Here is a 21,742-nt window from a genome sequence, read left to right on the forward strand (position 1 = left end):
TCGTTCTGCATGGCATTTTCTTTTCATGGTATTGGAGCTTTAGTTATGGCTGTGTTAGGATTTCCATCCATCTCCCCTTCCTATTTGACTGAAATATCTCATATCTATTCACACTTGAACTGAAGTAAAACTTGATAATAAAGGACCCTAAATTTTTTCAGCACAAACTAAGTTTGTCAACAGTATGACCCCTTTAAAGGTGTGTTAGATCATTAAATTATAAATAAGGATGTGCAATAAGGGCCAACTTAAAGACCGCCTAAAGAATAATCATGGGTGCCCAAAACCTACGTGTGGATGAGCATCCACTCCAATAGCTGTCAGTAAGTGAAATGACTAATACACTCTCCAAAGAGAGAGCCACGTCTCTCTGCTAAAGGCTGTAGAGCTGAAATTTCACTGTCTTTGGTTCCTTCACTGAAACGTTGCTTAGATGTGTTTCCTTTTAAAAAACATTTCTGTGGATTTATTAGTTTTAGATCATTAGGCGTAACGTCTTTTCTTTTCTTTATATCCTGGGCTGTTGGTGGAGTGGTGTTGAGGGGAGCAGGATAGTGTAGAGAAATTTAAAATGAACTGTTTAGAAAGCTGGCTACGAATACAGACTTCTTCAAATAAATTGTACTCATTCTTTTTCAGGGAGAGTACTAGGCAGCATCGTATATAGAAACAGCAGCTTCATTGACATAGAATCATAATGTTCTCGCTGAGCTCACTTGAGCTATTCAGCCACATTCTGATCTCATGTTCACCAGTGTGAATCTAGGGTAACTCCACTGAAGCCAGTGGAAGTATCCCAGATTTGGCACAGTGGGAACTGAGATCAGAATCTGGTGTGTTGTGTTGGTGATCTGTGGATCAAGGAGGATTCCTTTACAGTTACAAGATATTACATTTCTGTAGTGCCTTTTTCCCTTGGGGATTCAAAAGCAGGGCCTTTGTTTTGTTCTATGTTTATACATCGGCTAGCACAATGGGGTCTTGGTCCATGATTAGAGTTCCTTGGTGCTAGAGTAATACAATAAAAAATAATGCAGCACCACTGAAATACAGCTATCTTTGGGAGGATCGAAGCAATCAAATTACACACACTGCACCGCATATCATGGGTAGGGAGGGTAAGTTTGGGCAGGAGATTCATTACTCATGAATAGTGCCATGGCATCTTTCATAGCCTTTGTTTTTAAGGTCTCGTTTCACAGATTTTTACTAGACTATTTGCCACTCTTCTATAATATACATTTTAAAAAGAACAGTTCTAATGCTAAGAAGAATCTTTTTGGTTCTCCTGTTAGATCTGCAGCCTAGAGATAAGGATTCAGGTTTGAGTCTCTGCTGTGGGGACTGTTGAATGGTGACTATTAATTGCATAAGTCTGATGTCTTTGGCTACTGATTGGTGGACACAAAATGTATTTAGCTCTTTAAAATACATCCTAGAAGCCAACTGTATTGTGTGCTGTCTTTTTCATTTTTCCAGGTACCAGTGATAGCGGTATTGGGTTCAGGTGGTGGATTTCGGGCCATGGTGGGGTTTTCTGGAGTTATGAAAGCGCTCTACGAATCAGGAATTTTAGACTGTACAACATATATTGCTGGTCTATCAGGATCTACATGGTAAGCTTTCTGCACCCTCCCTCGTGACACCCCCCCCCCCCGCTTTGTTTTGGTGCAGTGGAAACTTTCCACTGATAACTGGGAGAATGTATTTTATGATGTAGGGTACAATCACCAGAGGAAAGGCATTCTCCATCCAGTGCAGTAGAGTGGCAATAGAGTTGATCTTTGGTTGCTAGTATTTTGGAGTACCTACCAGGATGTAGGCAACGTCAACTCCAAGAGGGTTGCATAGGAGCTTGATCAGTGAGGATCTGAATTAACACAGTTCCCATCTCCAATAGCCATGTCACTATACAACCAGTGTCCTCACTTTTCATGCTGGATGATACAGTTTGGCATCACCGTAGCCTTGTGGACTTTCTGCCATAGGAGCCCTTGACCAGGGACTCTAGCCACTTAAGAACAAATTCACACAAAAAAGGCTGATGATTTTTCCTTGCTTAAGAAAACAAAAATCAGACTTTTTGTGAAGAGACTTGGGTGTGCGCGTGTTGGGTTTGCTGCAGAAATGAAATGGGTCAAGGCCATTAGAATTTCATAACAGGGTGAAGATATACTAATGCATTTATAGCAACCAGTGTATGTGCCAAGTTCTAAGTAGACATTTCTCATGTGGACATAAGAAGATGGGAACACACAGTGCCAGAAAGAAGCCCTGTCTCCAATTATTGGCTTTTGAGATATATTCCTGTTTTCTCTGGAGAGTTTAACAATGGATGGTCTCGTATGAAGTTCTTTACCATTGGTAAGAGCAGGGGAGAATGGAATATGGCTTGCAGAAAAGTGGGCATGTTGTGCCCACATGACTGATTTGCTCATGCTAAACCCAAGATGTGGCAGAAACTGTGTGTGCTGGTGTTGCTTTGCTTTTTTCCTATATAGCTGAAGGGTGCCTCTGCTGTTACCAGCTTTTGCTCAGTTTGAGACCAGAAAAGAAGCCAACATCGGACTGGTGCCAAGCCTATATCTCCCCTTTAGGCCAGCCCTGGTAAACTGTGTTGAGGGGAATGACAGATGTCCTTCCTGCCTCAGCTGAGTCTGCAAGTTCATTGAATTAGCTACTTACTAGTCAGAACGTGAACCGGTTGTGCCTGAGGTCTGGATCTCACTGAGCTACATTTTAAACAAACACTGCGTTGGTGAGAGTTCAACCCTGTATGTTGATGTACTGTAAAGATAATAGAATTTGAATCCAAATAGTAAAATTCTTTAAACCAATCAGGTCAGAAAAATAAGTTTAAAAATAGCTGGGGTTTAAACAAATAAGTCCGCACAGTCTGGGTGATAACACCGGTTCAGAATTGTCCTGTGTAATATAAAGAAATACTATTTTTGACACTTAGCCAGTACCTCCTTGTTTTTTTCTTTTCCATACCATCTATCCCCCAGGAACAGGGTTATGCCTTCCATCTGAAGGGTGGAGTATTCCCTGTTCCTTCCCTTGCGGGAAAGGGAAGGTTTCTGCCTGTTCCCCAGGATGTGTGCTTGACCTTGGAAGAGAGTGTCTACCTCATTAATTGTGTCAGTCATCTTGCCTGACCATAGACTGATCTTCTGTATCACATTTTCCTTTTTTCACACACACTGTAGTTTGCTGGTGTACTTATTTCACCTGTGATTTGATACACGTTAATACTTTGCACTACCATAAACTCTCAAAGCACTTTGCAAACAATTATATCTTGTATCGGACATGTGGCATAGGTTTCATTATACTAAAGCACAGTGAGACTAAATGACTGATCTAAAATCCCCCAGCTATGCAGTGACAGAATCCAGAGGCTTCCTGCCCATTTGGTAAACTCTAAAACACACTAAACCACTGCACAAACTATTAACCCTTCACTATCCCTTAACTGTGAAAATATCTGGCTCTTGCTAACTGATAACCCACACTTCTATTAATTTTCAAATGGCATTAATAAAAAAGTGAAAGATTAAAAGAGAGGACTGTAGAAAGATATATAGAGTACATGTTACTGCATGAGGACGCTGTGTACTTTTACATAACCTCCAATCATCAAACCTTTGTTTGCTGTGAGTATTTAAAAGCGGTTATATTAGCTTAGATGCATATGTTCTTTACCTCTTAAGAAGAGGAGTTACAAACTGCTGGATGCTGCTATAAACTCTTTAATCTTTCAATTACTTTGTAAATGATTGTGGAGTATCCGGCTGCTTGTCCATTTTTTAAAGATATATTTGCAATCAACTTCTTAAATTTCTCCATTTCAGTCCTAATTTATGAGATGACTGCTAAGTTGTGTAAATGCTGGTCAAATCAATTTGGTTTTAAGTATCAGCATATGTGCTTTGAATTGTTTTCCAGCTCTCCATTTTATTGTTTTAAAGAATTTCCTGGAATTATGGTAAGTTTTATTACCTCAGTAATGCTTTGCTGGATTGGAGCCTTATGACATGCCTTTCCTTAAGTATGTGAATACTCATTAGTGGCAGTGGGATTGCTTTGGTCTTTAAGGTTAGGTATGAGTGTAAGTGCATTGCTGGGTAATGGCCTAAATGTGTAAAATACCATTCACTTGGACTAAGAGTTGTTTCCAGTTTGTACATTTGATTTTAGCCGTTTTTAAAATTGGTTTGTAAAATGTAAAGAACAAAATATGTTCATTTCCTTATTTGCTTTACTTATTAGTACAGTAGACTTCAGCCAAAATAAACTGTTAAGGACTATCTAAGCTCTATTTTCATATTTACTACTGCATACATTACAGTGTGAATCTTTCCCACCTAAATTATGCAGAAAGCTATTTGTATTTACATCCATACAAAGATGTAAAGTAGACAAACCTGTTCAAATTATAGTGGGGTAAAAATAAACTTCAGTAAGATGGCTTTTGAGAAGAGTTGTAACATGTATGGACAATCCAATTGTCCGTTAAACTGTATACACACTACATGGGGGAAATTCCCCAAACACAGGCTTCTGCTAATTTGAAATAGTGAAAAATCTCCATTTCTTTTCAGTAATAGTATATCCCTTTTGGCCACTAGAGGGTGACATAATTACCAAATTGGGTTAGGTGCCTTACCTGCTTAGAGTCTTTTTTTGAAAATCCCACTAAACACCTATCTCAATGCTTAATTTGTGCCAGGGCTGGGCCCCGGCACCTCTAGGCGTGGCAGTTCATAGCCCTGGCACCTTTGGGCTTGCCGCATCAGTTATGAAAGTAAAAAAATTGCTTGAGCCCCAGCACCAAATTTCTTGAGCCAAGATACTTTTTTCTTTACAAATTAGGCACTGACCTATCTATATCTTTTAAGTTCCTAAATACCTTTGTAAATCTGGCCCAATGCTGCTGTGTAATAGATGACAGTGGTTCATATACATACCAGTCAGTACATTAGATGAGATGAAGTCAGAGTTGATAATATGGCACTGAGAAATTTGTTTGGTCATTCTCTGAGTAAGACTGAATTGCCAGAATATTTTTTGTACTGTTAGCTTGTTGCAATAATTTCTTCTCTAATTTTGTAATCCTCAAGCATGTATATAAATAAGCAAGTTTTACCTAATTGAAATGCAGTGCATTTGGGAGCCCTATTCTGAAGCCCTTCGTCAATCAAAACCCCATTTATTTCAAGAGAGGTTTTGCCCAAATAAGGAGTGGTTTAGAACTTCAGTTTTTGAGCCTTGTGACTGGATAAAGATCTGCTGCTGAAAGATAATTGTCAAGACCATAATGCAGTTGGCACATATAGTTTTATTAACATGATTATATTTAATTGAACAATTTAAACAATTATTTGGAGCTTTCACGTATAGTCACGTTTACATTTGGAGAACTGACTCATCAAATAATGTAAAATAATGTATTTGGAGCCTGAAAAGAGCTAAATAAGCATAACTCTCTGTGTGTTTGTATGTATGCATGCACAAACCCTTCAAAAGCAAGAATATACCATGAGTAAAACTTTTCATACTATATTCTGTGTATGTGCGTGAGTGTTATATATGTTTAACCTCATTTTATACCTTCCTATCTTTCTAAAATTTAGCTTATGGGTTATATTTGTGTGTGTGGCTTTTTAAAATAAAACATTCTCCTGTATTTTTTCCACTTGAGTTATTTCTAACTCTTCATTCTTAACTTCAGCTTAATTTTTTTTAATGTAATATACATATCCTCAAAACTAGGGACATGCCTGAATATATCAATGATACAAAAAGAAATTATATAAAACTTTTAGGGCTGTCAATTAATCACAGTTAACTCATGTGATTAACTCAAAAAATTAATCATGATTAAAAAATTAATTATGATTAATTGCTCTGTTAAACAATAGAATACCAAATGACATTTATTAAATATTTTTGGATGTTTTTCTACATTTTCAAATGTACTGAATTCTATTACAACACAGAAAATGAAGTGTATAGTGCTCACTTTATATTATTATTTTTGATTATAAGTATTTGCTCTGTAAAAATGGTAAACAAAAGAAATAGTATTTTTCAATTCACCTCATAAAAGTACACTCTTTATCATGAAAGTGCAACTTACAAATGTAGGTTTTTTTTTATTACATAACTGCAAAACAATGTAAAACTTTAGAGCTTACAAGTGTACTCAGTCCTACTTCTTGTTCAGCCAAGCGCTACGAGAAACAAGTTTGTTTACATTTATGGAAGATAATGCTGCCCACTTCATAATTACAATGTCAACTGAAAGTGAGAACAGGCGTTCGCATGGAACTGTTGTAGCTGGCGTCGCAAGATATTTATATGCCAGATGTGCTAAAGATTCATATGCCTCTTCATGCTTCGGCCTTCGTTCCAGAAGACATGCTTCCATGGTGATGACTCTCATTAAAAAAATATGCATTAATTAAATTTTTGACTGAACTCCTTGGGGCAGAATTGTATGTCTCCTGCTCTGTTTTACCCACATTCTGCTATATATTTCATGTTATATCAGTCTCGGATGATGACTCAGCGCATGTTGTTCGTTTTAAGAATACTTTCACTGCAAATTTGACAAGAAGATACCAACGTGAAATGTCTAAAGATAGCTACAGCACTGAACCCAAGATTTAAGAATCTGAAGTGGCTTCCAAAATCTGAGAGGGATGGGGTGTGGAGCATGCTGTCAGAAGTCTTAAAAGAGCAACACCCTGATTGGAAACTGCAGAACCAGAACCACCAAAAAAGAAAATCACCCTTTTGCTGGTGGCATCTGACTCAGATGATGAAAATGAACATGGGTCGGTCCACACTGCTTTGCATCGTTATCGAGCAGAACCCATCAGCATGGACACATGTCCTCTGAAATGGTGGTTGAAGCATCAAGGGACATATGAATCTTTAGCTCATCTGGCATGTAAATATCTCACAACGCTAGCTACAACAGTGCCATGCAAATACCTGTTCTCACTTTCAGATGACATCGAATGGAAGAAGCAGGCAGCACTATCTTCTGCAAATGTAAAGAAACTTGTTTGTCTGAGAGATTGGCTGATCAAGAAGTAGGACTGATTAGACTTGTAGGCTCTAAAGTTTTACATTGTTATATTTTTGAATGCAGTTTTTTTTAACGTAATTCTACATTTGTAAGAGCAACTGTCCTGATACAGAGATTGCACTACAGTACTTGTATTAGGTGAATTGAAAAATACGATTTCTTTTGTTTTTTACAGTTCAAATATTTGTAATAAAAAGTAAATATAAAGTGAGCACTGTACATTTTGTATTCTGTGTTGTAATTGAAATCAATATATTTGAAAATGTAGAAAACATCCAAAAATATTTAAATAAATGGTATTTTATTATTATTTAACAGCGCAATTAATTGCGATTGCTTTTTTAATCGCTTGACAGTCCTAACATTTTTCAAAAGCACCTAGGTCTCATTTTCAAAAGTGGGCACACTTGAAAATTTTACTCATGGTATATTCATGTTTTAAAGGGAGTAAATAAGACATGAAGGTCAAATCCAGAACTCCCCATCCATGGGAGCTTTTCTTGCATAAAAACTCCAGGGTTTTGCGGAAAATGAATAATCACATAGGAAATCTGTTAAATTGAGTGAAATATAAAACTTAGATGGTCCGTCTGTTGTAAATTTAGCTCATTTGGGCCTTTATACTGCAAACTGCAAAATCAGGACGTGAGTGTCTTGTGTATTTATTGACAGAGCTATTGATCACTGTATTTTCATTACAGGTACATGTCATCTTTGTATTCTCACCCAGATTTCCCAAGGAAAGGACCAAAGGAGATTAATGAAGAATTGATGAACTCTGTCAGTCATAACCCACTTCTGCTGCTCACTCCTCAGAAAGTCAAACGCTACATTGAAGCATTATGGAATAAGAAACGTTCTGGGCAGCCTGTAACATTCACTGATATCTTTGGAATGTTGATAGGGGAAACACTTATCCAAAATGTAAGTGTGTTTTTATAGTTATTCAAGCTGTGAGAATACTGGAAAATAACGTCTGCAGATATTCATTTGAATTGACCTTTTTGTGTCCTCACTAACATTTTATCAAACACGTTTAATAGCACGAATATTTGTCAAATAATTTTAAATAACTAAATCATTCAAGAAAATTGCAATCTGTCCATGCACATTTAGTAAATAAGAAAAGAGGCAGCATTTGTCTATCAAGTCTGTTATGAGGTAATAGTCCAGATCCAGTTTGTCTATTTATTTATTTATTTTATGATTCTCCTATCACCAACTTTCTGAAAGTGAAAGAGATGCCATAGGATAGTACTGTTACGCAGTATTAAAGGCAAATCCTGCTTGACCAACTCATGTAATAGGCTTGTTGAAGTCCAGTGAATCATGTGAGCAGGATTTGCCTTTAATCATGTACAGTAAGCAAAGAGTACGTACATAATGAAATATAGTAATAGAATATTATAGATTGGTCTGATACTCTATAGTGTGCATATGTACAAATAAACTATACAGATATTGACTTATTCCAAGGTTAATAGCAGTAAAATATTGACAGAGAGGAGGGCAAAACAGCTGGTTAGAATCATAGAATCATAGAATCATAGAATATCAGGGTTGGAAGGGACCCCAGAAGGTCATCTAGTCCAACCCCCTGCTCAAAGCAGGACCAATTCCCAGTTAAATCATCCCAGCCAGGGCTTTGTCAAGCCTGACCTTAAAAACCTCTAAGGAAGGAGATTCTACCACCTCCCTAGGTAACGCATTCCAGTGTTTCACCACCCTCTTAGTGAAAAAGTTTTTCCTAATATCCAATCTAAACCTCCCCCACTGCAACTTGAGACCATTACTCCTCGTTCTGTCATCTGCTACCATTGAGAACAGTCTAGAGCCATCCTCTTTGGAACCCCCTTTCAGGTAGTTGAAAGCAGCTATCAAATCCCCCCTCATTCTTCTCTTCTGCAGGCTAAACAATCCCAGCTCCCTCAGCCTCTCCTCATAAGTCATGTGTTCCAGTCCCCTAATCATTTTTGTTGCCCTTCGCTGGACTCTCTCCAATTTATCCACATCCTTCTTGAAGTGTGGGGCCCAAAACTGGACACAGTACTCCAGATGAGGCCTCACCAATGTCGAATAGAGGGGAACGATCACGTCCCTCGATCTGCTCGCTATGCCCCTACTTATACATCCCAAAATGCCATTGGCCTTCTTGGCAACAAGGGCACACTGCTGACTCATATCCAGCTTCTCGTCCACTGTCACCCCTAGGTCCTTTTCCGCAGAACTGCTGCCTAGCCATTCGGTCCCTAGTCTGTAGCTGTGCATTGGGTTCTTCCGTCCTAAGTGCAGGACCCTGCACTTATCCTTATTGAACCTCATCAGATTCCTTTTGGCCCAATCTTCCAATTGGTCTAGGTCCTTCTGTATCCTATCCCTCCCCTCCAGCGTATCTACCACTCCTCCCAGTTTAGTATCATCCGCAAATTTGCTGAGAGTGCAATCCACACCATCCTCCAGATCATTTATGAAGATATTGAATAAAACCGGGCCCAGGACCGACCCTTGGGGCACTCCACTTGATACCGGCTGCCAACTAGACATGGAGCCATTGATCACTACCCGTTGAGCCCGACAATCTAGCCAGCTTTCTACCCACCTTATAGTGCATTCATCCAGCCCATACTTCCTTAACTTGGTGACAAGAATACTATGGGAGACCGTGTCAAAAGCTTTGCTAAAGTCAAGAAACAATACATCCACTGCTTTCCCTTCATCCACAGAACCAGTAATCTCATCATAAAAGGTGATTAGATTAGTCAGGCATGACCTTCCCTTGGTGAATCCATGCTGGCTGTTCCTGATCACTTTCCTCTCATGCAAGTGCTTCAGGATTGATTCTTTGAGGACCTGCTCCATGATTTTTCCAGGAACTGAGGTGAGGCTGACTGGCCTGTAGTTCCCAGGATCTTCCTTCTTCCCTTTTTTAAAGATTGGCACTACATTAGCCTTTTTCCAGTCATCCGGGACTTCCCCGGTTCGCCACGAGTTTTCAAAGATAATGGCCAGTGGCTCTGCAATCACAGCCGCCAATTCCTTCAGCACTCTCAGATGCAACTCGTCCGGCCCCATGGACTTGTGCATGTCCAGCTTTTCTAAATAGTCCCTAACCGCCTCTATCTCCACAGAGGGCTGGCCATCTCTTCCGCATTTTGTGAATCTGTCAATGATTATTCTTGTTACATAGAGGAACAAACAATAGCCCAGAGAATTTAGCTGAATATGCAAATTGAAGCAACAAGTCATTGAAAGAGCTGGAAATATAACCCAGGATTCTTGGCTCCCAGGATTCTGTCCTGTGCAGTAGATCACATTTCTTATATCTATCACATTTTAGTAAATGGTGCTTCAGTTTAAGAGACAGCATTAAGGTTTTGATGACCTTCCTAGCCTCCTGATATAGTAAATGGTGCTTCAGTTTAAGAGACAGCATTAAGGTTTTGATGACCTTCCTAGCCTCCTGATATATTTTTCTTGATGCTTATTCTTAGGGCTTGTCTATACATGAAAATTAATCTGGAATAAGTCCAGGTATGTATTTAAAGCAGATTAACTATTCCCAATTAACTTCATGTGTTGATGCTCTTATTATAGACTAAGAGTAGTATATTTTGAATTTTCTTAATCCAGATTGATATAATTCAGAATAAATCAATCTCATTCTGGAATAAGAGTATCCACACAAGGAATTAATCAGAAATAGCTATTCTGGAATAGCATGTAGACAAGCCCATATATAACAACAGAAGATAAGAATCTTCAGTGTCCACCAATATTGCTACCCCAGCAGTCACAGGAAACAGAGTGTATGGGAGACACTGACTTCATCCTGCATATCTCTGCCAAATTTTCAAAACATCCCAATGAGGTCCCCAAAATCTCCCCCTGCTCTCGGATATGGTAAATAGTTCAGGGAGAATGGGAGCTGCTTTAGGCATTTACTACCTTGATTCCTATACATTAACATGTGTTGTACAGATAGTGACATTCATAGAGATTAGCTCCTTTTATGGTGATGCATTCTGATTTTTCAGGGGTTCCTTTTTCTCTTTTGATGATTTCAGCAAAACTAGAAGTCTCCCCAAATAGCAGCAGGTCATCCATTTCCAGAGTGCTTTTGTACCAATAGTTTTTATGTAACCTCTCTCCTCTTTTTTTTTTTTTGCAGAGGATGAATACCACTTTGAGCAAGATGAAAGAGAAAGTCAATGAGGCACAGTGTGCTCTGCCACTTTTTACTTGTCTCCATGTCAAACCTGATGTGTCAGAACTTATGTTTGCAGGTATGTTTTCAGTCTCTTTATTTAGTTGTCATTTGTGAGATTTCCCCCACCCCACTTTAAAAAAAGTCCTACTTCTTCTTAATGCTTTTTTGGACGAATAATATCCCATGGTTTGGATAAATCTTGAATTATTGGTCCCACTGTGAGAATTACAAAAGAGGTTGGGTTAATTTAAAGCAATGATAAAAGTTTATTAAAGTTCATAAATATATGGAAATTGAACCAGATTTTTTTAGATTTTTGACCAAATGAAAATGTTTGTGGAAAGTGTCTGCTTTTCTCAAAAATATTCTACTTCTCAATGGAAAACTGAAACATTTTCAGCTGAAAACCGAAGACGCTCTCAGTAGTGTGGTTTTTTTTAGGAAAAGTTTAAATTTTCCACTGGAGAGAGGTGAAGGAGGCATCCCATCAACTCTGCTCACGAGTCCAACTCTAATGTCTGAAACACAAGACCACCTTTCCTTCTAAATATTTATTTTAACTTAACAGTGTTCTTTTAAGACTGTCTTCCTTATCAGTATATTTAGTGTACCATGCTCTTGAAGTTTTCCATTCAGTATAATTTTCATTCCCTCCCTATATAATTGCATAACTTGTCTTGACTTGAGGTACAGTAGGTTTTGAACAAAAATACTTCCACTTTCTTACTTATTAGGTTTTGGATGTAAGATAAATCCTGTCTTGTTCCTTCTTGTTGAGGTGCATTAATTGTATAGGATAACATTCCTCAGAAAGGTGATGGTGCAAGATTTCATGCAGCTGCCATCTGCTTTTATGCTGACGGCTCTTAGTGTTCATTCTATTCATAGTATTTCTGACCCTAGTGGCGCCGGTCATGCCCAGAACAGTAATAATTACTAACTAAACATAATTAATATGGTTTATTTCAGGAAAGTTTTTATTGAGATAACTTTTATAAAAACCTATCCAGCTATTTTTACTAAAGCAAGGTCAGACAGTGACCCTTGTAAGAGCTGACAGATTCACAGCACCAGCGTATATAGCTCTAGTTAGTCAGATTTACCTATGGTGAGAAATCTGAGTTCACAAAACATGTACTGGCTGCACTGTGGATTTCCCAAATTTCTTCACATATAAAAGACAAATTGCAACAGAAAGAAAAGTTAACTGAAGCCAGGTCAATCCAAGTTTAGATTTTTGAGCTGCTGCACCTGAAATTGAGTATAGCAAACCCATGATTGTTACCAACATTTCAGAGAGAGTCAGGTGCATGCATGCATAAGTTGCACGGTTCAGTTGGAAACACTTTCTCATGGCACACTTATTTTCTCAGCATTGCCACGTATAAGAAGCTAAATTTTGCATCCCTTACTGAAGTGCCATTGAAGCCAATGGGACTCCTCACTGTCTGCCTCCTCATATCAGAATAGGCCAAAATTGCCATCTACTCAGCTGTGTAAATCCATATAATTCCACAATGGAGTTTCACTGATTTACGTCAGGGGACAGATGCAAGCAACATTGAAGCCAATTGGTGGTTCCTCCATTGACTTCAGTAATGTTTGGAGCAGGCCTCAGATGAGGAACTTACATAACTTATTTTGATGTAAGTGCCTTTAAAAAGGGCATTGCCACAAGTGCTCAAAACCAAACCACCGCAACTCCTTACAGGGTGCAAATGACTATTCAATTTCCAGACATAGTATCATCAAACAAGATTTATACAGTGCAAGAAGAAAAACAAAATACAAGGGGTTTTGACAGTAATCACATATTAAGATTTCTCTAGATTCATTGCCTTACCAGGGTATTGATATAACTAGGAAGAGTACTGAACATAGATATATAATTATTTACACTATGATAGCTTTTTCCCTTCAGGTCAAAGCTTGTGTCTCCGGACAGTTTGAGTCCTGTCTTACCACTGAGACACGACCCATCTCCAACGAGATGAGTGACTAAAAGTGAGATCAGTTAATTTATAGGAAAAAAGATCGCTTGATTTCCCTATGCTCTGGGTCTGAATAGAAAAAATATCTTCCTCTATGCAAATACCAAGGCTTGGCTATGACAGATTCATTTAATTTGTTGGTTTTCTGGCCACTCTGTTCCTAAATTTAGTTACACTATTAAGATCAAACTGCTAAAGTGCATTAATGTTCAGATTAATATCATTGGGTCTCTAAGTTTCCTCTCATGCCTGTACCTGTATGTATGAAACACTTCAAGTGTTTTTGCTTGTGTGTGTATGGTATATTTTGATCAGATAATTTATACCCCCCACAATCAACCTTGCCAGGCTGTGAAGTTTGAGTGACAGAGTAGTCCTGGTCAAATATTTCCTCTTCAGACAGATATGGTTTCCTTTTTATTTTCTTTTTACCCAGATCGCTGAATTTCACCAGCATCTGAGAAAAAGCTTAACACCTTGCATTTTTCTGGAATCTTCTAAGCAGTTTCTTTCATAAGCAAGAATCAATTGTCTCAAAGGATTTAAAAAAATAACACTTGCAGACAACACGTTGTTAGCCAAACACTGTGTGTTCTAACATTAGGCTGTTTCTTAAACTGGTACTTCACCGTCACATTAATTTCATTAAACTCTATACAAGAAAACATTCCTTCAAATTAAAAAGATTCTCTTATAGGTGGTATTTTCATGTATTCAGAAGTTTTGTTGACATTAGAAATCAAATGCTGGTGTCTTTTCTCGTCTTTGAGTCTTTGGTATGTTTATAATATATTTTAAAGTCACCTTTAAGAAGGCATACGACAGATGGTATGTCACTCCCTTCAGTATTGATGATTGATTTATAAGGGCACTCAAATAGGTTATTGTTGTTGAAAAGAGTGCATTCAATTATAAGACAATGTGAATGAAGACCAGATATTTTAGGTTGTATTTTTGTCTACCATCGTTTTCTTTTATTAATTCATGATTTAGAGCTGAATCCTGCAATGTGAGTGCATTTCACTGGATTCAGGGTAAAATTTTCAAAAACGTCTAAATTCTATTTTCAGAAGAGAGATATTCAGAGCCTATCTCCTACTGTAAGTCAATGGGATTTAGATGTTGAAGTGTGTAGGTCACTTTTGGAAATGGAACTTAAGCTCCTAAGTGAAATTAGGTTGGTGATTCACATTGATGCATGAGATGGAACCCAGATGTTGTGTAGCCTGTTTCAAATCCACAATCACTATCTCTCTCCCCCCTGCCACCGCCTGCCTAATTTTTTAAACACATTTTGTTATGGTAGGAATGGGTGAGGTTTCCAACTTAACTTCAGGATCAAAACTCCCATAGATGTCAAAGGGCGTTTTGACTTCTGCATAACTTGGAAGACATTTCCAGGGGTTCTTGACCTGTAGTATACACAGATCACGTGTCCTGGAGAAACTCTCTCAATTTAATTATATCTCCAGCATTTTATAGCAGATGAACAGGGAACAACTTACCATCCAGTATATTTCCTTGTATGCTTTTCTTTCCTCTTGGAGAAAGGTGCCAGCCATTTGTGTATATTACAGCTGAATTGTTTTTGTTCATGCTGCATTTATGTCTAGAGGGAAAATGTGAGCTAATTTCTTTATGTTATGCATGCAGATTGGGTGGAATTCAGTCCGTATGAGATCGGTATGGCGAAGTATGGCACATTCATGCCTCCTGATTTGTTTGGAAGTAAATTTTTTATGGGAACAGTGGTAAAAAAACATGAAGAAAACCCCCTGCACTTCTTCATGGGTAAGTGAATGATTAAAATAAATAAATAAAACAAAACTGACATTTCAATTCTCTTCTCTCCAGTGCTTTTAAGTTTGTCTTTCTGTAGTCAGAAACAGTCTGACACAAGAATAACCTCTGTACAAAAAGTAATATTTTAATAGCCTGGTGGGAGCCCATAAGAATGGTTCCATATTCAGTGATGGGAATTTCATTATATAGTGTACATCTGAATTTAGGATCTAATCTGTCCAAAAATCTCATTGTTTGTGTTATTCCAATGCATTCTCAAAGTAGAATTAGCTATTTAAATAATTTCACATATGTTTTGTTCTGCAAGTTTCCATTGATTTAGTCATTTTCTTCCCATTTCAGGCGTTTGGGGCAGTGCATTTTCTATATTATTTAACAGAGTACTTGGAGTTTCCAATTCTCATAATAAAGGTCCCACCATGGAGGAAGAATTAGGTAATGTAACAAAAACAAATCTATTAGCCAGCAACTGGTATTAATATTTTAGTGAATTAATAACTCAAACATCACTATCACTCTAGATCTGTTTGTGGGTGTATGACACTGTGTTAACCTTTTCTTGTACGTCAAAAGCCAGGGAAATTTCCTTTCACCAATTTACAGTGATAGACACCAGTAAAGGACTTGGAGGGCAAGGGAAGAGAATTAGTATTGGCTTACTTTTTCAATACTTTCCCCACTTTTATTTATTTGTAGTCTGAATAGGCACCATACCTGACCTGTGTCAAGGCTATTGGAAGAGGAGAGGTCTTGCACATAAATATTATTTAAACAGATTTTTTAAAAAACATGATGGTTTAAATATACGTACACCAAAGTGCTTTTTCTGATTGATGTGGTCAGCTTCAGGAGCCAATAGGCTGAAAACCTGCCCTCATGGCTACCTGCCATTATAATAAATGTGTTTGAAGATGGGACTGCTCATGTAATTGATAAAGGGATAATGGAGCTTTTCACCTTTTGGTTGCCAGTTCCATTCCATTCCAGGGTGCCCTAAATTCTTACCATCTGATGATAGTTTAATTTCTGTTAAATTAGTTTAGTGGTCTCCATTCACTTTCTACTGGACAAGTGTCCACATCATTGTAGGGAGGGGAATGTTGGAGCTTGATGGTTGTGGTAAGGTACATCTTTCAAAAATGCTAGTTTGGGGTTTTTTTTTAAAGCTTTTGATATTGGAATGATTTTTACTCCTCTACTTTGTCCAGAGACTGTGGATAGGTGCACATGAAATGCATTTAAACCTCTAAATAAACCAGAATAGTCAGCACCTATGTCGATAGTCTGAGTTGAGTGGAAGAGGGCTGGCTGGGCATAAAAACTCCACTATACCTTCTGTCTAGTGGTTGAGACTATTGCTGGGGCAATATGAGGAAGCTAGCTTTGTCATGCTGCTCCTGTCTTGTGGCAAATAGAAGAATTCATCCTACAGGGCTTTCTGTCTGGTATAGTTCATGAGCAACAAAACTCACTGGATAAAGAAAAAATGATTTGGTTAATATAATAATCTGTCTATTTGAGTTAATTTTTGAGGTACTGAAACATAGGAACTTAAGCATTAGTCATCAGAACACTTCAGCACATGCTTAACTTTAAGCATGAGTAGCCCTATAAAAATCACTACGTTTACTTATGTGTTTAAAGTTATGCCTGTACTTAATTGCTTTACTAGAACAGAGCATCACTTTGAATTTTTAAAGAGCTCTTTTCTCTGGTAGGAAAAAAATCCTTAAAAATAATATTTATTTTTTACACTTCCAAATATATTTTTCAACTTTTTTTCATTAATAAAACCCTTGCTCTTGGTTTGAGATGTTTCATGTTTGTGAGAATTTTTACAGACAAATACAAAATACCTCAAAGTGAGAGTTTACCATGGAAAGGGGGATGAAACCTGAACTATATTACAGTGGCAAAACTGTGGTGGATTCCTGGCCCATTAAAGCTAATGACAAAACTTCAGCTGAGTTCAGTGGAATCAGGATTTTACCCAAAATCTATAAATCACACTGAACATGAGAATTAAATAAGCTATTTCTCATATCTTTGTCTTTAAAAAATACATCTTTGACATTCAAAATCTATATTTGTGGCTTTTAATAGTTTCTTTTTTTGGTTGGTTGTTAATTTTTGTCTTGTCAGATATTATTTGTCATCATCCAAGAATTTGTACGTTTGTCTTTGTTGCATACTATTAGCATTAACAATAGTTTAGATAGTGTCTGAGTAGCTATTTAGTTTTCAAGAGTGAAAATATCTAAGGAGAAAATCCGTAATGACAGAAACGCTTGTGTGTCTGTATAGATTTCTACAGTGTAATATCTAATCCTAAAAGGACTATCCTCATAAACAATCAACATAGATACAGTGTTATATTATAGCACATTTAAATTTAATTTCCACATGCCTTTTGTTAGCCTGAATCTCTCTCAATCAAGCTTTCTGTTTTGAGCTAGCAAAAGTATTGGAAATACAATGTTGCTACTTGCCTAATGTTTTAGTTGTTCTGATCCTTGATTGGATAATATACATGGTATAAAGTACAATCCCAAACAAAGAATTTTTGGCCCAAAATGAACTCTGTCATTGTCCTGCCATGACAAAAATTTGGTTTATGTCATAAATAACATGGGTGATGTTCTTTAGGAAGAGGCAATTGGTGTATGATATCTATTCCATTCTATTCAAAACAATTATGAGAAGACAGTCTTCTTGTTTTCAGTCTTCTTGTTTTCAGATTTCTCGTATAGACTATTTACATTATAAATTTTCTTGGGGAGGAAGAATTTTTAAGGCTGGAATTTTTAAAGGACCCTAAAGGAGTTAGGCACCAAATTCTCATAGAACTTCAATAGCAGTTGGGTGTCTACTTTGAAAATCCCAATTTAAATCTTTACAACCAAACAGAAGAAGTCAGAATATTGGGAGCTTGGTGAGCTTGTTTGTTCCAACACACATTGCCCACAGTATCAGCTGAAGATGGTTTTCCAACACTAGGCTGTTTATAAAACATATAATTCTGAATTATAAGTTAATAATAATTAACTTATAATTCAGCTGAAGTTCAATAACTAAAGACAATGAAAATTGAAAATCCATTTGTTTCAAGAAAGGCTTTCCTTATTTTAAACATAGTTGGTTACTTGAAAGTAGTAGCAGAAATAATTAAAGAAAACAGAGTTTGCTGACTAGAAAATAGTTTTCACATAAATTAATCTCCTTTATGAGCTATTTGATCTGACAGTGGAATGAATTGCTACTTTAATTGCACAGCTCTCAAAAATCCTTTACCTTTTTTTTAATATTCTTTTATGGTTTTGGAAAAATCCCAAGTAATTTACAGTTTCAGGCTGACTTTGATTATTTTGGATACAGTGATCTTATCCTGACTGAAAATAGATTTTTGCCAAATACATACCTTGTGTTCATTCTGTCGATTAATGGAGTGAAATGTAAAATGCCTGCTTCTCCACTGACATTAATTGCTTTGGCCTAACTGCTGATTTTTTGTTTGTTTTTCCCTCCAAAATAGATTTGTATTAAAGTTATGTAATTTTCTTGTTTTCTTTTACTTCCCAGAATGTGGAGGGGTAATTGATATGCACACGGCATTCCCATTACCACAAATTAAAGGCATACATTCAGAGGAGAATATATGGCTTTGTTGTCAGGCTTATTTCTGTTAAAGTAGTTTTATTTTGTGGGCTTGCAAAACAGTCCTTAGTTTTGTTATTTTGCTTACAATCTTGAAGAAATCAACCCTGTTATAAGCAGTTGTAATTCACAATGGATGTTAGTATGCATTGCCCATGCTTAAGTCTGGACTGCACCTTAAAATTCCACCTGTTCTTCAGAGGATTTTCTGCCTTGAAAGGAGAATTCCATTAGATAATGCCGAATTCCTGTGAAAAAAAGACAAACCTATCCTGAACTTTGCAACAATTCCAAACCAGGATCACACACAATAGATTCTTCACAGTTATGTCCAAATATAATTTGACTCCCTACAGCTGTCTTGCTTAGTTTTCATTTCCTATCTATCACAAGTACTATACAATGATACACCTTGACACTTTTTTGATCTCCTAGTAAGCTTAGATCTAACAATTTAATATATTGTATATATATTTTTTTTTTCAACAGAAAATATTAGGCTAAAGCATCTTGTGAGCAATGATAGTTCAGACAGTGAAGATGAATCACAGGGACCAAAAGGTAAGGAAAACTCCATGGTCCAGGGCATGTTTTACTTACTATACCTGCTCCACTTTCTCTATATGTACTGTTGATTTTTCTAGCTAAAGCAAGGTGATTGTGATGGCAAAAGAAAATTTAGGGACCTTTGTTGCGATCAATCATGTACATACCCCTAAAATGGGCTGAATCCCGTTTGACTTACCCATGTATGTTGTCCTTTGTTGGGTCCCATTGATGCCAATGGTAAAATTCTACTGCTTGATCCAGCAACCTTAAAAAAGTATATGCCTTGGCTTTAGCTTAGTCAGGGCAAGAGATCTGAGCAAGAGACCTGACTGAGGCCTTTCTCTTCCTATCAGCTCAGACTGTTCAAGCTGGTAAACAAATGACCTCTCAGAGACTTGTGCCTTAACATCAGCTCAGAAAGCCAGCAGTGTTGCTCTAATAATCGTCACAGAAGCCCACATCTTGGCATAAGCCTAGTACATGAGAGTTGTTGAGACAGTAACCTCATCAAGCCATATTTCCCAGAAAGCTGAAGTTGATGAGCTAGCAAGTTCACCAGTGTCCCTGGCTTGGTCATCAGCCCAGTAAGCTAGAGATAGATGCCTGTTGATTTCAAAGGGCCCTTAATCAAAAGTTCAGCTGAGTGTGGCTCAGTCTAAGTCCACTGTCTTTGATTAGCATTTCCGGTGCCTCCAGATACCTGTGTGAGTGTCCTCAGTATAGCCATTCTGGACCTAAGGCCACCATATTGGGTAAAATTTGGAACTTGAACTTTGTATTTTGGAAAAAGTGACTTAGACACTTAGGAGCATAATTCTAATTGAAAGTCAGTGGGGCTCAGGCTTCTAAGTCACTTTTGTAAATGGGATTTAGGATCCTAGCCACTTAAGTACTTTTGACATTTTAACCATTATCTCCATCTTGCCCAAATAGTTTATCTTGATTTTTATATATGAAAATATTTTCAACTGGGAATGGGCGACAGGGGATGGATCACTTGATGGTTACTGTTCTGTTCATTCCCTCTGAAGCACCTGGCATTGGCCACTGTTGGAAGACAGGATATTGGGCCAGATGGACCTTTGGGCTGTTCTTATGTTAAAATCTCTTATTCTTTCATGCACGTACCACATCATAGTTTTGGGTGTCTCTATTTCTTCTACAAGAATCAATATCACCACTAACAACTAAAGCAATGAAGGGGATGCAGCTCCTTGCACTATTTTAGGTTTTAAGGATGGTGCCAGCAGTGGCAGGAAGAAAACAATACCTTTGAAAATGAGGTTTAGTCAAGTAAGAAGCTCCTCATTTCTCCTTTGACTTGAAATAATGGGGAGGGAGAGATACCAATTTTGGTGTTTATTTGAAGATATCCTGTTGCAGTGTCACATAAAGAAAATAATCTTTATTTACGGCCTTGTATGTCTGTGTGGGCTTTACACAGCTTGATTTGTGACACTAAGCGCTGGGGCTTGCCATGATTCTCACACTTCCACAGGATAAGTCTGCAGTAGGACCTGCAGATCAGACTTCCTACTCTTTTGACACTTGCTCTGCCCCTATTTAAATGAAAACCAGCTCATTGTGAAGCATGCCTTAAAGAGAAAAATGAGAGTGCTACACTTGGAACATCAGGCCTGATTCTAAATCCCTTGAACACTCAAAACACCTACAGTTGGTGGGAGTTTGGAGAGCTCAAGGTCATGCCCCACAGGCGGTAAGATCCTTTGCAGGTTTGAATGGAAGCTATGGGTCCTCATCACTTTTGGAAATCAGGTGCTATGCTTTTGATTGCATTGCTAGTTTACTTGGGTGATGTTATCAGAACAATCTTGACCCAAAATTTAGATTTTCAATAGTTATTTTTTAATAAAGCAAGATCCATAGACAAACTTTTGTGACTTAATTATTAAATGTTCAAGTTTCTCTGTTATGCAGATTTGTAGAATTTAAGATTTAGCTCAATATCTACATCCTTATGTATATCTATATACCCCTTATCGCTGTGAAGATACAGCTCTGAGTGTGAACAGATACAGCCTGAGTTCTCACCTGGTGAAATGCTGCTGACCCCTTCACCAGCACAGGGGGCCCTAAATGCAGCACGGCCAACGTGGTTCCACCTAGCAGGGCCAAGGCCATACAGCAGGAATTTTCCTGCAACTCAGGAGTGTGTCATGGAGAGGCCAGTGAATGTGCTATTACATGGATCCACACCCATCCCACAGTGGCAGGAACCCAGGCATCTCCACATGCTATTATAGAAGCAGCAAAGATGTTAGATGGACACTCTGCGTTGAGGAGTGAGAATTCCTCCAGCTCCTCTTAAATGCTCTGCACAAACTCCATTTACTTGAGCTGCGCACGAGAGCAGGGCATGGTTTGGTCTTGGGAGAGATGTGAACGCGCCCTTTTGCTTCAGTAGGGTGTTGAAACTGA

At 37.8% G+C, this 21,742-nt stretch overlaps 1 protein-coding gene across 2 annotated transcripts in view; it reads left to right on the plus strand.

The window, feature by feature from the left end:
• The window catches only part of PLA2G4A (phospholipase A2 group IVA), a 137,834-nt gene that overhangs the window by 91,706 nt on the left and 24,386 nt on the right, over positions 1-21,742 (plus strand). For both annotated transcript variants that reach the window (XM_073356705.1, XM_073356706.1), the window contains 6 exons: positions 1,480-1,616; positions 7,801-8,023; positions 11,268-11,382; positions 14,951-15,088; positions 15,443-15,535; positions 19,244-19,315. In XM_073356705.1, the coding sequence (XP_073212806.1) occupies positions 1,480-1,616; positions 7,801-8,023; positions 11,268-11,382; positions 14,951-15,088; positions 15,443-15,535; positions 19,244-19,315 (778 nt within the window). The remainder of the gene's footprint in view (positions 1-1,479; positions 1,617-7,800; positions 8,024-11,267; positions 11,383-14,950; positions 15,089-15,442; positions 15,536-19,243; positions 19,316-21,742) is intronic.

This window comes from Lepidochelys kempii, chromosome 8, assembly GCF_965140265.1.
Source record: "Lepidochelys kempii isolate rLepKem1 chromosome 8, rLepKem1.hap2, whole genome shotgun sequence".
Taxonomy (NCBI): Eukaryota; Metazoa; Chordata; order Testudines; family Cheloniidae; genus Lepidochelys; species Lepidochelys kempii.